This window comes from Styela clava, chromosome 1 (genome assembly GCF_964204865.1).
Source record: "Styela clava chromosome 1, kaStyClav1.hap1.2, whole genome shotgun sequence".
NCBI classification, from domain to species: domain Eukaryota; kingdom Metazoa; phylum Chordata; class Ascidiacea; order Stolidobranchia; family Styelidae; genus Styela; species Styela clava.
The window spans coordinates 912544-938556 of NC_135250.1; the positions used below are offsets into that span (position 1 = coordinate 912544).

The 26013-nt window shown below is 34.7% G+C and overlaps 2 protein-coding genes across 2 annotated transcripts in view; one reads left to right on the top strand and one right to left on the bottom strand.

Moving 5' to 3' along the window:
• The window catches only part of LOC120345419 (calcium/calmodulin-dependent protein kinase kinase 1-like), a 310354-nt gene that overhangs the window by 263635 nt on the left and 20706 nt on the right, over positions 1-26013 (top strand). The gene's annotated exons all lie outside the window — the stretch shown is intronic.
• On the bottom strand, positions 18765-24528 carry LOC120341827 (uncharacterized). The gene is made up of 7 exons (XM_078114139.1): positions 23355-24528; positions 23150-23233; positions 22990-23073; positions 22844-22921; positions 22446-22768; positions 19240-19494; positions 18765-18866 (listed from the first exon to the last, which is right to left on the bottom strand). Exons 1-7 carry the CDS (start codon positions 24391-24393, stop codon positions 18765-18767), a joined length of 1965 nt encoding a protein of 654 aa, XP_077970265.1. The 5' UTR covers positions 24394-24528.

A 26013-nucleotide genomic window follows, 5' to 3' on the forward strand; every position in this document is an offset into this window, starting at 1 on the left:
ATTTACAATTCTTGAATTATAAATACGACCAGGCGGCTATGCTGTAATACCGGTGCCTGAATATAATTCACGGAAGACTTATTCGCAACTCAGAATTCTGTCAACCAAATAACATACATGTAAATTTATTAACGACGACATAAATCCTCTTCAAACTACCTAAACCCAACTTCATACTGCCATAAAGTCAATAAAATTCGAAAAATCACAACAAAATCTTTCTTGTGAAGCAGCGGGCCATGGAAATGCAACGTGTGCCTGAAACGACGTCACCCGGTGTTGGAGCAATCTGATTGGATAATTGGGACTAAAGTCGATGATGCGTGAAGCCGCGCCGACAAAATAACTGTTTTCCGATTTGTTTCCTGCGCCGTTATTCTTTATTAGGTATTTAATTTATTGAGTATTAGGGTTATACTTGAATGGAATTGTATACAATTCGGGTAATTACGCAAAAATAGCGACACGTAGAATTACAGATCAAAGCTACGTCACGAAAATTTAGCAACTAATTTAGAAACACGGAAATATAGCGTGCACGTTACGTAGAACCCTCGCGCGTGACTTTTTAGTCGTCGCGTATTTGGAGATGATTCAGATTCAGACGTTTTTTAGTCTATATACGTTCTGCATAATTTTCTGAAATCAGGATAACTGTTGTTTATGAGTTCGATACAAACCCAATCCTAATATTTCCCCTTATTTGGTAGAGATGATATTGGTTTGGTTTCGGCGCATAGAGTGGGTAACGTAACCGCTTGTCGGTTAAGGCTTCTTCCACCACCAAGTCCATGCATCGGAAATCAAACAAGACAGCTATGCTCAAATATGTGGACGCAGTGGGCAAAACTGAAAGTTTCATCACCAATTTCACAAAAATAATATGCAGTAACTTACCAGTACCTGTATCGGGGTACCGAGACGGAACTGGAACTGTGGTAGATTTTTCAGGTCCTGTGACGATGATTCATTCTCCTTAATTCAGTTTCAACGTGCATTGAAAAACTAACTGATCCTAGTCACTTCTGTATTACCAGATCAGGTGCCGCAGTCTACCATTCTCTAAAAAAACTTCCCAAAATCATAGGTAGTAACGTTAAGTCACCTGTATCCAGTGGTGTCCAGTACTGATGCATTTGAAACTTCTTTATCCAAAATGGCACATAAACACTTTTTGATTGTAGGGGATTTTAATATTAATTTATTTTCAACTTCTACTAATACCCAAGTTGCCAGTTATGTTAACATGCTTATGTCACATAATGCCACTTCCCTGATAACAAAGCCCACTAGAATAAGTCGTACTTCAGCAACGTTAATTGACCACATCTACACTAATATGAGCAATTCACAAATCAATTCTTATGTCATTCTGTCTGATATCACAGACCATTTTCCGATTATGTGTTGCCTGAATGGCATAAAACCAACATCTTCTAATAATTGTGTATTGTCAAGGGACATGTCCACATTCTCTCTGGACACTTTTCGTTCAGATATAATAGGCACTCTTAACAACCAATTCACCACACTTCAATTAAATTCACAAAACTTTGACAGTGTCTTTGACGAATTTGTACAATCATTTGTTTCTTTGATTGATCGACATGCCCCTTTACAACCACTTTCACGTCGTCAGAAAAGAATAAGACTAAAACCCTGGCTTACTAAAGGATTGATTACTTGTATTCGACGCAAAAATAAATTATTCAAATCTCATTTTTTGAGGGGTAACAGCTCTCAATGCTCGTACTTTAAAAATTATCGGAATGTTCTGACAAGAACTGTAGATAGAGCAAAGCAAATTTATTACCAAAACCTTATTGCCCAAAACAGAGGCAACCCGAGATCGACATGGCAAATAGTTAACCAAATTACGCACACGCATAATAAATCAAGACAAAAAGTTAAGGAAATTTATCTGAAAAATGGCAGTATCACCAAAGATGACTTTTCGATATCAACTGAATTTAATGAGTACTTCTCAACCATAGGGTCCAGCCTCTCAGAAAAGTTTTCTAATGATTCGGGTAACTTCAAACAACTTCTTCATAATCCTCTGAGCCAGTCTATATTTTTGAGTCCGACTACTTCTAATGAATTGTTGGTAGAAATTCAAAATTTGAAGGATAGGAAGGCAGTTGGGCCAGATAATATTCCAGCTCGTTTTCTTAAATTAGTTGCTGACCTCATCGCTCCATGTCTGACAGAGTTCTTCAATTGCTCACTCTCTCTCGGCATATTTCCTTCTTCTCTCAAAATTGCAAGAGTAATTCCTCTTCTTAAATCTGGAAATAAAAAACTCGTGTCAAATTATAGACCGATATCAATCCTTTCAACGATTGATAAAATTTTTGAACGCCTGATTCATAAGAGGCTTACTAGTTTTTTCAATAAATATGATGTCATAAATAAATCTCAATTCGGTTTTCAAAACAGTCATTCCACATCGCATGCTATTTTAGACACTACATCATTTATCTATGATAGACTAGAACAGAAAGAGTATGTTAGTGCAACTTTTTTAGACTTAAAAAAAGCTTTCGATACTGTAAATCATGACATCCTGATTTACAAGTTGAAACATTATGGTATTAGGGGTATAGCAAATAAACTCATTTCTAGTTACTTAAGCGGTCGATCACAGTATGTTCAAGTAGGTTCTTATTGTTCTCCTCCCTTACCAGTGACTCATGGAGTTCCACAAGGTAGCTGTTTGGGTCCATTGTTATTTTTAGTATATGTTAATGACATAACTCATTGTTCTTCATTATTCTCGAAATTATTTGCAGATGATACCAATCTCCTTGACAGTGACAAATCCTGTGCAGCCCTTGAATTAAGGGTGAACACTGAAATTGCTAAAGTAGCAAACTGGATGCGATCAAACAAATTAACAATAAACATAAATAAATCTAAAACTATGTTAATATCACCTAAAAGTAAAGCACAAAATGGTTTAGTAGTCCAAATTGATGACACAGAACTTGAAAATGTAAATTTTTATAAATATCTGGGTATTCATATTGATAACAAAATGAAGTGGGACATTCAAATATCCAAACTGGCTGTTAAACTATCCAAGTCAGTTGGGATACTATATAGACTTCGGCGATTTGCTTCACTCACAACATTACGTATGGTCTACCACTCCTTATTTCAGTCACACATTCAATATGGCATTGTTGCATGGGGCTTGGCTGATAAAAATTTATTACGTAATATTGAAATTATGCAGAATCGAGCAATTCGCGCTATCTCCAATGTCGGTTATCGCACTCATCTGACTCCTATTTACCACAGTATTCGCATAATTAAAATGGTGGATATGCATAAATTCGAAGTGCTAAAAATAATGCACCAACATCACAACAAAAAACTCCCTCCTGCATTCACTAATTATTTTATGAAGCAGAGTGATGTTCACTCATATGGAACAAGGTCCTCGACCAGTTGCTCATATTTTTTGAATCGTTTTTCTACCAAACTAACCCAACGCTCAATCAAGTTCATTGGAGTAAAGTTATGGAATTTGCTTCCTGAAACAATTCGTACAAGTAACTATAATTCTTTTAAATGTAAATTGAAAACTTTATACCTTGAAGCTTATAGGTGCTAGCAGTCTAACTTGTTCCGTTATAAGTAAGTTTCCTGTACCCATCCACGTTCCTCTACTGAACAGCTGTATCCATTATTTTTTTTTTTATGACAGCTGAATGCTGTACCTCTTTTGCTGGCTGTTTCATGTTTTACTATGTCATTTTTTGCCAACTTCTCATGTGCAATTTATATAGTGCATACCGGTACTTCACCTTACTGTGACGGGAACTCGTCGTCGTCTACTTTCCACATATAATAGCTATCAAATGGCAACCCAGTTGCTTGGGACGCTACTTCAGTCCTTTTTAGTGCTGGGTCGTATGACTCAGCATTATTTTATGTTTTGAATTCATCGATGCGCATCTTAAACACCAGATGTCGCTAATGAGCCTTCTTCTGAATGAATCGTACTGGCGGTTCTTGTAGTGTGGTTATTTACAATTAAATTTATTTCGAATCTATTGTTGTCTTTCCATGATTTGTGCATTTTATTTCGGATCTATTGTTGTCTTTCCATGATTTTTGTATTTTTGAAGATAATTTTTCCTTTTTTGTTGTCGAATCCACTGTTGTCTTTCCATGATTTGTGTATTTTATTTCGAATCTATTGTTGTATTTCAATGATTAGTGTATTTCTGAAGATAAATTTTCGTTTTTTTGTTGTTCTATATGCTTCATTGCTATATTTGCTGCTTTAATACAGCACCAAGGTGTCGCTGACTAGATGACTCATTGAGTCTATTCGCGACCCCGCGTCAATTGCAATGAATCAATGTTTTTCGTTTTTTCAGTTTACTGTGTTTTCTTTTGCCTCATATTGATTCTTGCATGACGAAATAAAATATCTGAATCTGAATCTGAATCTGTGCTGTAGCCGGAACGCACCGGAACGGCGTTCCGGTTGTTGGACATTTTATCGCATTTGCGTTCCTGTTTCCAAAAATAAAATTATGATTCGAAAAGTCTAATTTCTGCGGGAAACTTAGTTATTAATTGATGTTTTGTTGCATCATAATTCATTTTGCATTACAGCTGGCAAATAATTAGTGCACAGCAGTAACGTGTAACTGTAATGGATGTTTCGCCGACCCTTGCAACCCGTGAAAATTCATCCAATACCTTTCTAATAATAACATTTGTATTGAATTAGTATGAACATTCTTTCAATTTTGAACAGTCATATTTCAGGTAATTTTTTCTTATTTTTTAATTGTAGTTCTTCGGCTCTATCTTACGACAGACAAAATTACTGGTAGCGTCGTGTTGTAAATATATATTACATTTTCACGAATTTGGTGCGTTCCGGTTGTTACGATTTTTCCAGCTCATCACTGCCTGTATCGGGATAGCTTTTCAAGGTAGCGTAGTTTTCCCAGGTTTTGTTACGATGATCCATGCTTTTTGATTCAGTTTCGACGTGAATTGAAAAACTAACTGATCCGAGTCACTTGTCTATTACCAGATCAGGTCCCACGGTCTACCGTTACTCCTATAAAACTAGTAGGATAGGATAGAATTTTACATATTTATCCCGAGGAGAGGAAAGCCGATAAGACGGCCCAATCATATGGCGAACCATGGCCTCTCGTCCGGTTACCAGTCCAGGTCGGGTATGGGACTAGTTAGCCAGGTATTTGTTTTTTCGGAAGCATAGACTTGATGGTGGAGGAAGCCGTAACCGACCAGCGGTTACCTGAACCACCCTACGGCGGCGAGGAGTCCAGCAATCCTTTCGCACATGATCATCCCCGCATGGGATTCGAACCTGTGAACCCAAGAAGGGTAATCAGAGATGCGGTGGCGAGCGTATTCCTAACGCCCTGCACGATGCGCCACACCGCCGCCGAGTAGAAATTTGGCTTTGAATGGGGCGAAGCGAAAAATTCAAATTTGTTGGCAGAATTCACAACCGAAAATGCAGGAGCGCAGCCAGGATTTTTCAACGGGGGGTTACGGTGAAATTAAAACATTGCACCAAAAGTAAAATTCACGACGACGTGATGCGTTTAATAAACAAAAATGTATGGTCGTTCACAGCGAAATTCCACAGTTACGTGCAGCTCGCCTCTCTTTGCCTAACGGTATTTGGTAAATATTTTGCAAGTCCTATTGACCATTGACCATTAATCGATGATATTGATGATGCTGATCATTCGATAATTATTTACATGCGCCGTGATTAGTGGCGGGCAAAATAGAACTTTTTAATCGAGTTATTCGAATATTTTTAGCGAACACCGAATAATGAGTATTGTCATTTCAAACAATATTAATTGGGATGTCGGCCGACGAAACGATCGCCGTGACAATAATTTATTTTTTTCGGGTTTCACTAGAAGACCGTAACAATGCGGCGTTTTTTATTTCATAATTATGTTATAATCGAAGGCTGCATTATTTTTTCGTCGCCGCGAGCGTTTCGCACCGACATTCCAATTAATAGCAAATATTAATTCTCACGCAACGGCAGATATCGTAGTTTGGTTTTTTATTTCAGACAGAATTGTGAGTTCACATCGGCGAAGATGTTAAAGACAACTATTAAGAAGTACATTCACAACACAAATTAATTTTATTGTGATTCTTATCTTTTATGTAAAATTTGTATCACAGTTCACCTTTAAGGCTTAAGCGAACAATATTATTATTACTGACCCCGGGACGCGATATAGTCTGGCAGATAAGGAGACATTTTTGGCCCAAGTTTGATTTCAGACATAAAGTTTTTTTATTTGTGATTATTCATCTTGGGGTCATTTCCCATCATTTCTACATGGGTGTGGAGGGTTTGCAGCTTTGAGAAATTTTTTTTACGGCGCGATATTTGTATTAGTGTTTTTCGTCAAACCTGTGCATCATAATGACGCACAACCTGAACCATAACCTGTTACAATACTATGTTCAGGTTGTGCGCAATCTTGGTGCACAAACTACGCAAACACCAAATTTACTAGGAAATAAAATCAATAACTTTTAGGTATTTATTGAGATATTTGTATTAGTGTTTTTCGTCAAACATGTGCACCAAATGACGCACAACCTGAACCATAACTTGTTACAATACTATATTCAAGTTGTGCGCAATCTTGGGGCACAAACTACGCAAGCAAATTTACTAGGAAATAAAATCAATAACTTTAAGATATTTGTTGAGCCCAGCTTTGGGTCGCGACCCATATACAGTATATGAAAATACTGTCGAAACACACGCGTAAAATAAAGAGTACTATTTTGAAATACCCGTTTTTGTTGCAATTAACAATACAAGCCTGCTAATGTAGTCGCCAGTGGTTCAAGTGGATATACACCCGGTGGAGAACAGTCAATTATTTGTTAGCGAGAATTGTTATGCAGCGGGATGATCACGACGAAGCAGTGAAAGATAATGATATCACAAGAACAAGAATGAGAAAATTGCTACATTTTATAGCATATCCCTGGGAAAGAATGTAGTTCATTCTTATGTTCCATGCCAATGCTTTTCAAACTACCAAAGACTCTCAACAAATTTCACGAAAACGGATTTTTAAATTTTATGATTTTATTAATATTCTCAACAATGAATGATATACGGGTGGTAAAATGCCAAGTTATTCCAACGACATGATCATGTTTTGCAATTTACAACCAATATTTTGTATGTTACTTTGTTTGCAAGAGCCCCAAGAGCTCTAACTACAAATATCAAAAATGTGAGGCCAAAAAAGTCACACTACAACATTGTCAAATGTGCTGTATTTACGATAGATAACAGGTTTACCAAAATGAATTACATGAAAAATGTTAAAATAAAGATCAATTCAGCAATATCTACTTGGTGATATGTATCTGTTGATGATTTTATGTGTTTGTTTCGAAATTTTAATAACTGAATTAATTGTGGTTGTTGGGGATGTTTTAAAGAAAGGTTGCATTGAAAAAAGTTTTCACAAAATGTCAAGGTTTGACAGTAGTAGAGAAGTAGAAAAAATACTCTCATGTTTTTTTTTTCATTTGATAACCACGCCACAGAACTTGCCCGATAAGTATACGCAGCAATTGCGAGAGGCAGAAATGCCAAGATGGGATTTCATCGCATTGCAAACCAATATTAGCAATTCTTATATATATTCATCTGAACAGCGTGGAAAAGATTATACCCATCTACACACCTTAAGAAATATGTCAGATGAGCGTCATATTATCGAATATCAGTAAAGGAATAGTGCAATGGGAAAAAACATATAAAGCGTAACTTTCAGTAGTATGCAATCAAATAATCTTATTGTAGAATATATATTTAAAAACATTTCGTCACGCCAACTGAAGTCCAAAACTTTTTGTCTCTGGCTGAGCTTAGATACCAATTGACACTCATGTAAACTGGTAAGACTGTAAGAGGCACGCGATGGAGCAGATACTAAGAGTATCCATCACCCATCTGTCATTTGAGTGGGTATTGCTGTTTTATTGCAGATGTTACTGATCTTTTTGTATTAAAGATTTACTGGCATCACCGATTTAAGGCTATATTACAAAACTTACTTTCAACACGCGGTTTGAATGAATGAAAAAGCTGAAACTAGTATTCTTTAGAACAGCATACAAATTCTATGGAATGAAATCATACACAAAAGCTCGTCAAAAACCTATAGCTCAATAATCAAGTGGAATTTGATGCATGTGCGCAAAAATATGCGCGTTGCTACGTACAACCGAAGCACACAGGAAAATGTGTGTGATGTACTAGTATTCAAAACGTTTGACTCAACTATGTTGGCATAACAGATGCACATCCGTGTTTTGCATACGCATATCTCCTATCTCCACAAGGATATATTAATTTTGCCAAAGTCAATGCAGCACTGAAAGGTTGCGGTTCTTCCAAAAGAAAACACGTTACACTTCTTTAGATACCAGTGGATGGTTTTACATGGCCTTGTTCGAAGTGAAAGACGAGGTCAAATATTCCAATCCAATTCAACTAATAAAATATTTCCCAAGTCTCTAAGCTTAAACTAGGAAAACGGAATGCGCGCGGCAACGCAAATGTAGGTTGAAGAGCGCAATAGAAAGTAGCTGGATGCTGTCGATGGATCTTGGCTTGTATCAGTGAAATAAACTACCATTTATTCTACTAATATTGAATTTCTGACATTGTAAGGAGATTCAATGTTACCATGTATGCAAAACTAAACCATGTAGTTATGAAATAATTGTTTTTAACAAAAAGGCGCTCCTGAAGTATTCGTACCAAGATGGCGCACAACCTGAACATTGTATGTTTACCAGGTTAGGGTTCAGGATGTGCGTCATCTTGGGCCGAATACTTTAAATCCACTTATTAATAAAAATTGCTCAACATCATATACTCCACACCCATCTGGGTATCTCATTATATATGTCATATACATTATATCTAAACAATAAAAAAAACTTTATGTACCAAAACAATGTTAGGGCCCGATTCTGCCGGACTAATATTTGTGAAGCAGATAGTCGGCATTTTTATGCTTTTAATTTTAGATCGTGTCGGTGTTACGAATAATAATTAAAAACTCCGCAAATTGGTAATGAATAAATCAGCAATAATGACATTTCTATGTGGTCAAAATAATATTTCTCCCAAATATATCGGAAAATTTTCATAAAATACATTATTCACCCGTCTTACTTTTTTTTTCACAGTTATCGTTTCTACCTGTCAGCGATAGCCGTCGGAAAATTCTTACCCGTAACTCGTTGTAAATTAATGTTAATAAATTATATTTTCCTTTCAATGCGCTGTGATTTGTATTAATTAAAGTGATTGAGACGGAACAAGAAATTCCTTAAATAAGCTTATGACCAGTGGTGGGATTCAAATTTTTTGTCAGCCGGTTCAATCACAAAAGTCATATTTTTCAGCCGGTTCTGTTACAAAAAATTATATTTTTTTGGCAAATAAACTGATTATTTTTGAAATTACTTCCTAATTAACATTTCAAAATAATGGTTAAGTAATCTTCATTATCGCAAAATTGGAATCGGAATTTTTATTGATGTTGCGGATTTTCTGTATTGCTGTATATATTATATACTCGTTGATAATGAACTTAAAAGGTGTATGATACCCTAAGCCGGTGTATGATCTACTGAAAGCAAATGCTTGAATGTTGATATTCATTAAAATAAACACAAGAAATCCTAACAAAGAAAAAAAAAGGTTTACAGAAATTAAACTCAAATTTTGCAGTTTTTACATCAAATATTTCCAAATAAAATGACACCCTGATTGTCATCGATTTCTTTTGAATCTTTCTGAAACTAACTCATTGTTGGAATTTCCAAATGACCCACGGGGTATCCAACGTCATTCGTTGCAGTTTTTTGAAGGGAAAACTGCTCGCCAGTAGCCATACAAAACCCAGGAGATTTCACGAAATCGAGACAAGTAATGCAAAATTACATTGAATCCTGCGAGCTAATCTTATCGTTTCCTAGAAATCTCTCAAACAATAACTCAAAATTTTATTCAGAATTTATTTCTATTAGATTACCAGAGGTTAATAAATGATATAGTACATAAATTATATGCGGGGAAATAAAAAATTAATTTTCTTGTAATAAGATTTTAATCATACAAGAAAATATTGAGATTCTCAGAACGCTAATTTCTGTTTTTCAGTGTTAACTTAATTTTTCAAAGAATACCACAAATCTCATATATATATATAAAAATTACAAATAAAATATCGGATAATATTGTTCATGCACAAAGAATTTAAAATCAAGTGTATTGTCAAATTTGATGCCAGTTAGATAGACTCTATTCTGAGGTACCAGTCTCACAGAAATTCACTTTCAAAATAAATTTGCCGATTCAATGAAACGACAGTTTAAGAGCAGCAGCAAACAGATGTTTCACGTACGATGTTTCTGGGAAAAACTTATCCACTTCGATGTTTGGTAATCAAGGAGTTTAATTTGCAGATTCTGGTAAACAAAAGAAATCCCAATATTTATGATATAATCAGTAAAACATAGACCAGGTTAAATTCAAAAACTATTGAACTAAACGAGTCTGAAAATCGGGTATCTTTAGTCTCCAGTACAACAGGTTTGTGACGTTTACATGGTTAGAATACTTAATCATTATCTATACAAGAACACAGACTTGCAAATATTTTATATAATTATTTTATTGCACAACTATGTGACAATACTTTTTACAGAACATCTAGGAAACTATTCAGTCACAGCGTGATATCGCCCTGATGAACATAGTTATCATCTGTGCTTGTTGTGATACCAGTTCATCACTAGACTGGCCATTATTGAAGATAATCATCGATAAAATAACTTAATTACAATGCCGGTCAGCTCTCAACAATAAAACTTGTATTCGTGGTTGCGCTGAGAAATATTTTCGTGAATACTAAATCAATGATTACCGTTGGAGGCAGAGAGTTCAGTTTTGTTTGAATAATCTTGATTTCTGCTTCGCATACGCAAATGGATATGTTCAATTCATCAGTGACGTGAGGTAGGCAATCACACACTGCAATCGGTTCTTCACGTGATAACTGTGGTAAAGTTTAATTGAAAACTATTTAATAAAGTTCAAATGATGTAGACTGAGAAATAGAAATAGTAGGCTTTATAAATTCTGGTAACGCTTAGATTATTTTAACTGCTCTGACTTCTATTAGCGCGCAACAAATACTATGAAATCGGACTTCAGTAGAACGAGACGACGGTCTATAGGTAGATGCAGGTGTCGATATATTTGTAGATTTCTTTCTCACTAGTTGAATTGTGTGAAGAAATAGGGGGACAGAATGAAAGTGAGAGCGAGCTTTGCGTAAGCTGATAATTGTTAGCCAAAATATCCATATTATATACTTAAGCTTATTTTCCGTCAGTGGAAATTTTAAAATATGAAATGAATATTATCAGAACCAGACTGTGGAAAGTTTTATTTATTTGCAACGAGTACTAGGTGTGATAATTTCCGTTTGCACAAAATTGCAACCCATAATCACTCGGCACACAGAGCAGTTTTGTGAAAAATTATCTTGCATTATTGTTAAATATAAAATATCTTGAAGAAAAAATGAATTATTACAATTTTTATAAATTTTATCAGCTAATTAATTCATACTTTTACAGAGATGACCTAATAATACAGGCCTATGAGGCATATGCTGAACCTTTTTTGCTAAGGCTTTCAATCACTATAATAACAATTTATTTGCTGACATGCTTTCTCATGTCTGATGCAGATATGAAACAGCATTAGCTACCGGATCCGCGGATTTTATTAAAATAGTATAACGATTGTGATGGAAGTTGGGAAATAATTCCAATATTTGAATTTTAATATTATGAATATCGAATCAATTTATTAAATAAAAACCACATCATAAACCAAAATTTTGAATCATGTGTATATCTGCTATATATTCACTATGATCCTGATCTGTATATAAAAATAAAATGACTTACCAATGGGTGTCTCTGAAAAGTAATTTTCATTGGTTGAATTTTAATAAGATAAACTTCTACTTTTAAACCTATTGAACTTAACGTAAATTCCAACTCGTGAAACTCTCGGATACTAGAACGCAAATTCAATGTTTCATCTATGGCAGACATTTCATTGTATAACTTTGATAAATTTATGATATTTTTATGAGTGCAACTGTTTTTCTTGTTATAGTTGAACTGGGTATGCTTGAGGAAGTCTGACCTTGGTCAAACAAAACGTTACAGAAATATGTTCGTGTGCAGCAGGACTCTTGAGTAACTTGAAATGCTATGAAATCAGGACATAAGTAGAACGTGACGACAGCATATCGGTAAAGGCAGATGTTGATATATTTTTGTACATTTCTTTCTTACTAGTTGAATTGAGTGAAAGAAGTAGGAAACCGAATGGAAGTGAGGGGGGGGGGGGGGGCTTTGCGTGAGCTGATAATTGATAGACAAAAATATACATGGTATATACTTCAGCCTATAAACTTGAAATGTATTAAACATTTTAAAATATTAAAATGAATTGTATCAGAACTAGATTGTGAAATGTTCCATTTATTAACAACGTGTACTAGGTGTGCGAATTTTCGTTTGTACAAAATTAAAACCCATAATCACTCGATAAACACAGCAATTTTGTGAAAATATATCTTGCATTATTACTTAGATACAAAGAATATTTTATGAAAAAAATATAACTTCAATATTTTCAACTTTTTGTGAGCTTTTCAATACTTTTTACAAGTATGACCTAATAATACAGGTGCTATACTTTGCTAAGACCCTCGTTTGATATAAAGTAATCACAATATAAATTAATAACAAATCATTTGCTGACATGCTTTCTCATATCTGATGGAGGTATGAAACAGCATTATCTCCTGGATCCGCAGACTTCATTAAAATAGCATATTGGAAGTTGGGAAATTATTTCGATATTTGAATTTTTAAATGATTTGGTTTCTGCGAGACTAATTACTTATCCTTCTTCTATGCTTTTGTGCCGGCGCATCCGTATGGGTATAATGCAAGGATGCTGTAGCATGAGGAAAGATAACTATCCTAAGTGATTCAAGAGTCTTGCTGCACACTTACTTTGTGTTGGTGTGCAGCAAGATTCTTGAATCACTTTAAATTTTAACATTATGAATATCGAATCTATTTGTTGAATGAAAATCACATTATAAACCAGAATTTTAATCGTGTGTAGATCTGCAATATATGCACTATATTCCTGGTCTGCATATTTTAAATAAAATGACTTACCCCTAGGCGTGCCTAAAAAAGTAATTTTCATTGGTTGAATTTTAATAATATAAACTTCTACTTTTAATCCATTGAACTTAACGTAAATTTGCGTGAGCTTATAATTGATAGACAAGAATATACATGGTATATACTTCAGCCTATAAACTTGAATTATATAAAAATTTTAAAGTATTGTATCAGAACTAGATTGTGAAATGTTACATTTATTTACAACGTGTACTAGGTGTGCGAATTTTCGTTTGTACAAAATGAAAACCAATAATCACTCGATACACACAGCAATTTTGTGAAAATATATCTTGCATTATTACTTAGATATAAAGAATATTTTAAGACAAAAATATAACTTCAATATTTTCAACTTTTCGTGAGGTATTTCATACTTTTTATAAAGATGACCTAATAATACATGTGCTATACTTTGCTGAGACTTTCATTTACGATAAAGTAATCACAATATAAATGAATAACAAATCATTTGCTGACATGCTTTCTCATATCTAATGAGGGTATGAAACAGCATTATCTCCTGGATCCGCAGACTTTATTAAAATAGCATATTGGAAGTTGGGAAATTATTTCAATATTTGAGTTTTAATGATTTGGTTTCTGCGAGACTAACTACTTATCCGTCTTCTATGTTTTTGTGCCGGTGGATCCGAATGTATATAATGCAAGGATGCTGTAGCAAGAGTAAAGATAACTATCCTGAGTGATTCAAGAGTCCTGCTGCACCCTATTTGTGTTGGTGTGCAGCAAGACTTTTGAATCACTTCCAATTTTAATATTATGAATATCTAATCTATTTGTTAAATGAAAATCATATTAAAAACCAGATTTTTAAATCGTGTGTATATCTGCGATATATTTACTATGATCCTGATCTGTATCTTAAAATAAAATGACTTACCGATCGGTTTTGCTGAAAAGTAATTTTCATTGATTGAATTTTAATAATATAAACTTCTACTTTTAAACCTATTGAACTTAAGGTAAATTCCAACTCGTGAAACTCTTGAATACTAGAACGCAAATTCAATGTTTCATCTATGGCAGACATTTCATTGTATAACTTTGATAAATTTATGATATTTTTATGAGTGCAACTGTTTTTCTTGTTATAGTTGAACTAGGTATGCCTGAGGAAGTCTGACCTTGGTTAAACAAAACGTTACAGAAATATGTTCGTGTGCAGCAGGACTCTTGAGTAACTTGAAATGCTATGAAATCAGGACATAAGTAGAACGTGACGACAGTCTATCGGTAAAGGCAGATGTTGATATATTTTTGTACATTTCTTTCTTACTAGTTGAATTGAGTGAAAAAAGTAAAAAACCGAATGGAAGTGAGGAGGGGGGGGGGGGGCTTTGCGTGAGCTGATAATTGATAGACAAAATATACATGGTATATACTTCAGCCTATAAACTTGAAATGTATTAAACATTTTAAAATAATGAAATGAATTGTATCAGAACTAGATTGTGAAATGTTCCATTTATTAACAACGTGTATTAGGTGTGCGAATTTTTGTTTGTACAAAATTAAAACCAATAATCACTCGATACACACAGCAATTTTGTGAAAATATATCTTGCATTATTACTTAGATATAAAGAATATTTTAAGACAAAAATATAACTTCAATATTTTCAACTTTTTGTGAGGTATTTCATACTTTTTACAAAGATGACCTAATAATACATGTGCTATACTTTGCTGAGACTTTCATTTACGATAAAGTAATCATAATATAAATAAATAACAAATCATTTGCTGACATGCTTTCTCATATCTAATGAGGGTATGAAACAGCATTATCTCCTGGATCCGCAGACTTTAATAAAATAGAATATTGGAAGTTGGGAAGTTATTTCAATATTTGAATTTTAATGATTTGGTTTCTGCGAGGCTAACTACTTATCCGTCTTCTATGTTTTTGTGCCGGTGGATCCGAATGTATATAATGCAAGGATGCTGTAGCAAGAGTAAAGATAACTATCCTGAGTGATTCAAGAGTCCTGCTGCACCCTATTTGTGTTGGTGTGCAGCAAGACTTTTGAATCGCTTCCAATTTTAATATTATGAATATCGAATCTATTTGTTAAATGAAAATTACATTATAAACCAGAATTTTAGTCGTGTGTTGATCTGCAATATATTTACTATAATCCTGGTCCGCATATTTTAAATAGTATTAGACTCTTATATGGACTTACCGATCCGAATACCTAAAAAGTAAATTTCATTGGTTGAATTCTAACAATATAAATTTCTATTTCAAATCAATTAAATGAAAGCAAATTCCAAAACATGAATCTCTCGGGTATAACTTAACGCAAATTCAATGTTTTATCTGCGGCGGACATTTTGTTGTATAATTACGGTAGATAGATATCAAGTCAAATTGCTGAGTTGTGATACAAATGGAACTTACTCATATTCTGAATTCACTCGTATTTATTTCACAATCTCCACTTCATATAAATTTGAAATAATTTTAACATTACAGTATTGTTAATCTAAAACGTATCTACATACTACCAGTTTATTTACTAAGGCTACTGATACCAAAAAAAAGTTTTTTTGCAAATTGATGCAAGTATCAGAATATCAAAACAAACTTCGATGTTCGCCGTTGCATCAGAATTGATAACGGGAAATAACTAGCTTATTTGTGAAACAATCGAGAGCGACATGGTTACCGTTAATCACGTATTAATTAATGGTCGACGATGAGTAGAAATGGGACGAGCAAAATATTCACCAAACGACGTCTGGTAAAGAATTCATACTAAAATAATGCATAATAGTGTATGAGTGTACTTTATCCTTTCATTTGGACGGAATATTATTTACAAAATAACTCACCACATCATAAGACCCGATATCCATGTGGCTCATCTAAAAAAATAACATCATTGTTTGAAATCTCCTGCGATAAACAAAAATTCTGGTTCAGATTTATTTATAATATTAATATTGCTGGTTTTGTAACTTTACACAACAAGAAGCCTGAATCCTGACTACATATAGTATATCTGTTAGAAAGGTTAACAAGTACCAACAGCTGGAGTGTCGTAAAATGTTTCAAATGTCATGCTTCGCGGCCATGTGGGTACAAAATATCACGCCAACCCGTTGTTTCAAATCACACTGCCAAATTATACAAGAAATATCCCAAAATGGCGTACAGTTGAAAAGTCATATTCGCTCACGAGTCACGATATCTATCGCCTCGGTATCTTTTTGCAGAGCTCAAAATGAATATGAACCACAAACAAACAGGAGATTCAACTTTCATAACCGGGAACTCACGACAGCGTAAACAACCTGAGCATGTATTTTGTTTGATAGAGTATTTTCTAGAATATAATGTGTTATTGTGATAATTTCCAAATTCGAAACTTACATCAATCACTTTACGTTACCTTTCAAACTTGACTATACCCCCCATTTATAGTATTTTTAATTTTGTTATTATGTTTTTCCCAGTTGGATCATACATGGCCAGATAGGTCATCAACAGACAAACAATCACTAAATTATAATTAAAGAGATAGGTCTCATCAATGACCTTTCATTTCAGTAACTCATTGTTATTTAATCAAGAATTCACCCATTTTATTGTGCGTACCTCCCATAGTTTTACACTGATTAATTAAATATGCATGCACTGCCTTTCTTGTTATAGTTGAACTATGTATGTCTGAAGAAGTCTGACCTTGGTCAGACGGAACGTTACAGAAATATATTTGTGTTAGTGTGCAGCAAGACTCTTGAATCACTTGGGCTAATCACTCTAATACCTAAATAAAAAAGCATTTCAGTGTGCATTGGACATGGAAATACGGCGTTTCAAGATTATTCCCAGAACAAAGCGCTAGACAAGTAGACAAGGGTTTATTGTTTTAAACCAGGGGTAGCAACCTAAGGAAGTAATATCATCCAACCCGCGACGATTCACTGAATTACAGTAAAAAAAACGGCTGTTTTGACGATTATACTTTTTACCTAACAGAATTTATTGTGTGAGACACGTGTACCCGGATTATAGTATAACCTATGCAAGTATATAATTTACAATTACTCGTTTAATGAGCCTATAATTTAATTATAATTAGACGAAGAGCAAAAAAACGAAGAAAAGTTGATGCTAGATGCAAAGGGTTCAATGGCGCCGAAAATATTCAAATGGATTTTTTTGAGATGCAATGCAATGAAAAAATAAATCTATATTCTATTCGAGATATGTATCACTACTTGATGTTTATAAAAAAAAAAAGTATCTTATTCATAGAAAACTCTATCCAAATTTAACAAATCATTCAAAAATTTCAAATCGATGTTTTGAAGTACATATGCATGCGAACAATTATTTTCGAAAATGTACATTTGAAAGAGCAAGCTGAGAAATCGGACTACTGATTCCCATTGATGAAATGTTTTAATCGTGGCTTCATCCAGTGTCCCCTTTAGAAAAGAGTGATGCAACAAAAAGTGTCACATTAAAAGTCATGTAAATTTTTTTCTTTAAAAGTCGAGTTTACGAGTTGGGCAGTCTTGGCGCGCTGTTAAAATTAACTTTTGATATGTGTGAACTGTGATTCATCAGCCATCCGTTCGGTTTTTAACATTTTAAAAATATGTGCAAGTTTGCAAAAATATGTACAAGTTTCAATGACTTGCAACCTTTAATTTTGGCCCGCGAGCAACAAACGGTTGCCTACCCGTCTACGATTGGTGTAGAATAGAGCTCAACTCACTTCTACTAATTACATTATGTCAATGATTGGATGAAATACAACGTGTTTTACATTTTCGCTCTGGACAACAGACCAACAGATACAAACATGAACGCGGAAAAGCCATGACGTTTGCAATTTTCACCCGGCTAATTTTATTATAATCACTGGTAGTATGTTATATTGGTTCGTATACTAGTGGGCTAACTATACACATTTCTGCCTATGAACACACCACCACTTTAAACTTCAAATTACCCTTTATCTCCGTGTTAAAAGCCTATCGGCGTATGTGGCCGTTTCTTATTTATTATCAAGCACTATACATTGTCTCTATTTACTTATCATGGATGTGAAGGATGATGTTGTTGTTCAAGTAATGTCAAATCAATAGGCTCGGTTAAATCGACGCAACCTCGAGCTCGTCTTACATGAATTCAGTATGAAGTGGCGTTTAGATGTTGTTACTGGTTATGGAAAGATATTAGCCTTTACCTGAAAAATCGGCTCTTTTAACGATTAGCGTATTCGCGGATGTTGTTTTAGAAGTCGCTACATGGAAATTTCCCAGAAAGAAACGGGTGTTACTGCATGCGCCTCTGAATCGCCACAATAATTATATTGTGTTGAAGTGATTGCCTCAGATGCACTTGTAATTCAAGTAGCGGGAATACCAGAAAGCGATACAGTGCATATTTGAATACAACTTTCATCGTTACCATATCCTTGAATAAAAGCTAACAGCCAAAGTCCACAGTGCTGTATACAAAATTAAATATACAAGATTATTTGATAAAAACTTTCCAATGTTCTAAATTTTTGTACTCGGGGATTTGTGCGGCGAAACAAAAGATAACGCGAGCGTATGGAGTTTTGTATATGCGGTATTTCGGCAATCATTTGCATTGACATTGTGACGTGGTTAGACGTAATTCTAATATTTGAATGACTTATTTCAATTGGTGTTAGGGATGACATATGCAGACATTGTTGAGTTACGATCACGTCTACTTCAAGCACCTGTGGAACTAACTATACTATACTCTATTCGAGACAAGATAGCGCCAAACAGAGCAATTAATGACAAGCACATCAATGGCTTATCTGAGGAGAAATTTTACACGATATTCACCTTGATGTTCGATTCCTTCATTGAGATTGTCAAAAGTTGAAGGTTTCTAACATTCGATCTCATTGACTCGTTATATGTCAAATACTGAAGTTTTGAGCAACGACTCAACACCGAGGCAATGATATCAGGGTCGTCAGCGTGGAGAAATTCAATCTTCTTTATTTCATCATACTGAACTCTGTCACCGTATTTGTGAAGATGAGTAAATATCTGCTTTGCTTCTTTACTATCCACGGTGAGTCGATGAATTCTTATCTGGATGAGAAGGCGACAATGTTTAACTTTCTATGTGTTGCAATAACACAGACCACGTTATTGGACAGTTATATTGTAGCCCACAACATCGCTAAAAAGTATCGCCTGTTTGTTGGAGGGGAATTTTCCCGCGAATGTATGCTGCAAGTTTTGAAAGTCATTTCTCTTGATATAAAAAGTAAATTTTCCGGCATAAGTTTTTCTAACAACGGGTAAACATCTTATGCACACACAGAATTATGAACATCAACAAATCAGAACTTCGATCGAGACTGACAGATAATCACTTGAATGCGTTATTGCGAATAGAATGTACCAAATACGAGCCACGTTCTGAACATCTTATTTCGAAAAAACCGTAATTACACGTAGCCTATATTATATATGTGCTATATACAAAAATACACAACCGAATTATGTTGAGATGTCGTTTTTTTATATTTATATACATTGGGGTGGTTTTTGTGTAACAAAACAAGCCATAAGTAGCCATTTAGCCGTATTGCAGATGTACATGCAACTTTATTAGTCACTATCTGTTGTAAATTCGTTGTTGATATTTGTGCTTGTTATTCCTCAGGCATCACCAACTATTATAAATATTAATTTGATTACATAACAAATTGCGATGCTAGGTGTATCTAAAATCAAGCTTGCAGCCTATTGTAGTGCCTAATTTTTATAATATTCTCAGGGCGTGCTCAAACCGTACGGTTGCGCCCTTTTTGCCGCTCCCCTTCTCTAGTCCGCGAATATCCGTTTGCTTAAATTTTTGCCCGCGGTCAATAAACTTTGGGAACCCCTTGTGTACAGTATTATATTGACTGAATAAACGCCAGAGTGGGATTTTAAACTGTCCAGCCGGGACAAGACGTTGAAAAGTGGGACTGTCCCGCCAAAAACGGGACGTATGGTAAAACCTAATTACATGCTGATTCTTAATTCTGATAATAACCCGAAGTTTCAGACGTCTTCACAAATGGAAATAAATTTTTAATGAATATCTGGAACGGAAATACGTCAGGCCATATTATATTTGAACCGTGGCCTTAGACAAATCAAGACCTCATGACGAGGCTGGTAATCCGGGTTTCAGGCAGATCCGCAATAACATACAACGCCTACTTGCAGAAATTTTGAATAATCTCGCCCGAAAACAGAAGAAATTAAGAAAGAATAAATTAATTTCCAACGCCGGACTACGTTGTAAGCACTTTGCGTTTGGCTATGGGGTGAACCTCTATGAATACACTGTGCATACAAATTCAGAGCTTTATACTTATGTTTTCTGTTCACATATTTCCTGTTAAATCTGCCAAATACTTAGAAACTGCCCATTGATATCGACATTAACTAAAATATACACTCTAGCACTAAGATATTTGTTAGAAATGGCAATGTGCTTCTGAAACTAGAATGAGGTTTATTATTACTTATATATAATCTAATATTGAATCGACTGCATTGCCGCAACGTTTGTGTCTTCGAGAAGACTCTTCAGAACATCGATGTGTTGCATATTGAGAGTTCCTGACTGCATAATTCTGCATTCAAAGCTATTTCTGAATATATAAACCTTTTGCAGAAGTTCGAGTAATTCGCCAACAATTTGACATAGTTCGCATTTATCTGATGACAAATAACAATCATACCGATAATTAAATATGATATTTTCAAAAGGTAAAAATTGCAGACTAACAAGATCTTCATATTTATTGTTTGGTTAAGAATGTACCTAAGTCATTAGCGGTCCAAGAGAAGGTCTTCAAATTCTCAGTGACGAAGATATGTCAAATCCGTCATATTTTGGAAGCAAAAGGACAAATAAAAGCAGAATCTTTAGAAACTATGTCTTTTGCAGCGCATGAGTTTATTTAAAATATTCAGAACTATGGACCTTGTATTATTTGGTTATGAAAATGATGACCACGATGAATTATCCAGCCATAAATACATACACTCACTGAATGCATAGTTTTTTAAAAGTGGATGCCATTAAAGACTTATGAATTCAATTATTAGAGTATCTAGTCTTTCACGTTACCCTTGAACTATTTTTTGGACTTTGGATTAGGGGTCTGTAGAACCCACTTTTAGAACCCCCGATATAGACTAAATATGGCAGAGCAATCGAGCGTAAAGATCATGGCCTAAATTATTTATTCAGCTAGTTTTTATATATTATATTAAAACCTAGCGTTGTGTCAAAGTTTTCAAAAACGCACTCCAAATCCGGGATATGCATTTCGTTCAAAGTGTTCAGTTGAACGGCATTAAAATGCAATTTTTTCTTGTATTTGGTAAGCACCTTCAGAAGATTTAAGAAGATGCCACTGTCAGTGATCATTCGTTTGATAGTTGTAATGTATACCTGTTAAGGATTATTTAATTTGTTGAGTTTAGAAACGAACGAATTACTTCAGGTCTTATTTGATTTACAAGTTTGTGTTTGCCGTGAAGCAGTCTTCGCCGAAGTAACCCAAAGTAGCTCATGCCACATTTATCAGATATGTTTTTTACTTTCTGTCGATATGGACCATGAAATAAAACGGGATTATTTCGTATCCAATGGCGAAATTTTCTTAAAATGTACTATGTAGTAAAATAATTTCCCAATGTCGTATCAATATAAATAGCATCATTGGTCGATGGCTAATACAAAGCTGTACGGAAAAGGGCATGCGACATGGGTCACGTTAAATGATTTGAAAAATGAAATACTAATAATCAAGTTTCTCCAACCTCGAAACATTTTTTTAATAAAGCAAGTAGAAATATTCGAACTATGTCTTAAATATAGATATACTTAAGATGATTTTACAACGGATGAATACAAAAATAACTCGTTATTTAGTATTTGACCATTTCAATACCGCAGACTCAATTTTTTGGGATGAAACTAATTCAGAGATCTAAGTCCACGTGACTAACAAACACAAAAATTTAATCACCGCAATCCGAGATTCAGCTAAAAAGCCTTTCAAATCACTGAGTTGTTCTCCGTTTATTGACCCAATATCAAGAGATTTGACTTTATTGAAAAACTGAGTTGCACCGCAAACGACGTGGAAGTCCGCAGCCGAGAGTTGCAGTTTATTTAAGTTGATCGATTCCATTGGCGAATCAGCTACGATTTCTTTTGCGCTGTCACCGCATTGATGCAACGAATGCAAAAGTTCAAGAAGATCTGGTTGCTCAAGTTGTGGGTTTCGGAACTGTTCTTGAAAACTTTTCTTTAGAGCGTCTTGCTTCAATGTAAGAGAATCTGCCAATGCTATAAAAACAGAAACACTTGAGCGAGGTTCGTCGAAACAATTGATTATTTTGATCATTTGTTATTTGACTTTACCCGTATTTTCTTTTTTTGCTTGTTCAGGTGTGGCATCTTGTTTAGCAAATTGTAAAGGTGTTGGTGTTCCCGCAATTGCTGGTAAAGGTTAAAATATATTTATATTCATCTTTTTTGACATAACAAGCCGAGCTCAAATTTCCTACCTGTAAAGCTAACATCTTTGTATGTGCTGCTTACTGATGCACCGGACTCTACATATTGTGCTGCAACAATATGCTTCTTCTTTTCTGGTATTAAATAAAATACATGGTAAATAACTTAGTCGTCTAATTACCTTCGAATTCAAAAATCTAATAACTTTACCAATATTAACCGGACCATGGTAAATATGTGTGACTGTCATTTGAGATGAATTTTTTTCAGCTCCGGACGATAATATTTTAAAATCTGCAAATAAATAATAATGTTTTTGAATTTTCATGTTTTTGATATCTAATACCATGCATCGATGTGTTATTGAAATTTGTTCGCGCAATTTTTTTTTTTTTGAGAATGAAAGATTGAATACCTGTTCTTAATAAACTGACTGACGGGTCGTTTCCCTTGACTAATGTGCGAGTATTATCGTTCAAAATGATTCCACTTGTTATTCTTCTAACCATGGACCAGTGTGCAGTATGAAGAACGTTCAGGAACTTTCGGAATTCCTCGATTGTCATATCGATCACTTCCAAACTGGCCAGGGCCTCTTGAATGCTCTGGTGGCATAATATATACTTATAGTTTCCTTCGACAAGCTTCTGATTTATTCCACTGGTACCTGGATAAATGATGATCAGATCTTGTATATCTTCAACTGTTATTTCTTCGGGTAAATCTTTTTTTGTGAAAGTGACTTGACCTTTTTTGGTTGCCTGGAAACATGTTATCTTTAAAGCATCAATTACTTTGTGGATGTCTTCCTTAGCACGAACGTGTTCGGACACTGTCATATCGCGTAACACAAGCAAAAGAATTTCACTGAATGTTTTGGGTGGATTCTCTTTATGTCTGGAAACCACCAGAACCGTGAATACTAAAAACATCGGTATCGTACAGATGGGAATCAAAGCTGGTGCTTTCTCTTGTAAATGATTCCAGATTTTATCGCCGTCATCTCCCCCAAGCTTTTTGACGAGTATTTGTACCGATTCGTATGAAAAGCCTGATAAAGCAATGACTTTATTCGCGCGGACACTGCCATCAAAGCTTCTTATTCCGTGTTCTCGAGACGAATATAGAACACGGATTCCAGGAAGAAGATTCCCTGACAATAAACCATTCAGCATATCTGTTGGATTCATTTTGTCTCGATAATTACTAGTTCCTTGATTTTTTCCTAAATCTTTTATGTTTTCGTATTGATCTGCCCCATCCAGCACTAGCATATATTTGTTGGGATTACTAGCGATCCACTCAATACTTTTCGTTCTGTCACTCGGAGCCATGTTAACGTTTCCTAACAGGAGATTTCCCAGGGTTAATTTCTCGTCTCCATGAAAGTCTCGAAAGTTCATGTGCTGTATAACTTCAACTTCCTCTAGCCCTGGAATCTTTTCATCCATCATGTCATTCGAAAATTTTTCGTCATCTCAGTTTTACCATAACCAGCTCCCCCTATTAATGCGACTCTTCTAACATTCGGATCTTTGAAGAATTCGTCAGGCGAAGTATTTGTTCCTCCCTGGGCATGTTTAAGTGGACTAAATGATTTCTCGGGTTTGTATTCTCGTTCGTCGGCCCCAGTTTCGTAGAAATTAACTTCCACTAAAGTAGGCGTAACTTGAAAATCATGTTGCTTCAATCCTGCAATCTTAGAAGGCTTTGTATTTTTCCGAGTGGTCTCATTAACTTTCTTTATTAAGCGTCGACGAACTGAAAATATTATATATTCTATTTGAGTAACAAAGAACAACGAATGCAGTGTAATCATGTTTGGCGATACACGCAGTCCTTGCAATTGAAGAGTATAGAGTTTTCTTAGTTCAATGAAGAAATGTCTGATATATACCATGTTGTTTATTAATTTTACTGCGATGTATTTTTCTACGACTAATTGGAAAATGGATTTTATTAAAATTCGCTGTATGTACATTTAAAGAGTGAGTTAGATATGAAAGGCGGTAGGTATATTAGTTAACAAAGAATATCTGATACATAGCATGGTGTTTATTAATTTTTCTACGATTAATTGGAAAAGGGATTCAAGCGAAATTCGATAAAGGCTCATCTAATAATAATATACTCATCGTGCATATTTTCTGTTTAAACCAGCAACTCACCGAAGAAATTCCCTAAAATAAATGAAGAAAAATTCACAACATGTTTTATTAATCAAATTATATCAGCAGACTCAAGAAAGATAGTTACCCATTGTCTATTCCTCAGCGTGCATTGATCGATTATATTGAAAACCCTATTCTACTTTACTTGTTTAACTAATTTCTGGAATATAAGGAAATAGTAAGGAAATAATAAATCTATGCACAATTATATCGACACGAAAAAAGTCTGTTACGGGTATACTACTGTTTACAATGTTGGTTGATTACGCAATCTTTTGAAAATAAATTGATGTGATAGTTTACTAAGAGCCACTTTCGTTTTTTTACCTCTAACATTTGCAAGTGATAATAGTGCTGTAGTAGACAGGAGATTTTTAGAATACCAACAATAGAAATAATAACATTTCAACAAAAAAACTTCTTGTTAAAAATCGGACTACTCCGTTTTGTATGGTATGTAAGAAATATGCAAGTCTCATGAGATAATAAATTATGGATGTGTCGTCCTATAGCAGGGATGGGGAACCATTGACCCGCGGGTCACAAAGTGACCGCAAAGGCACGAATAAAATAAAAAAAAACTGCCAAACTTTCATCCCGTCTTCAATGTTGATAATTACCAACTTGTTTTATATTGCTTTTACGAGACGAATAAACATACATACATACAACATATCAGTGATAAAAATTGATAAAACCGGCCTTGAATTAATCTAACAATAACTAAACTATTATATTGTACCGTCAGTTGCGCAGTCAGAGCTGCGAGTGCTCATATTCAAATTGTTAATTTTCTGGCCGGTAATTTTCAAAACCCTTAATCTTGGACGCATGTCTGCACTGCCGTGTACCGTTATTCAGCTATCCGCTCTGACATAACAAATCAATTGATCTGTTCATTTC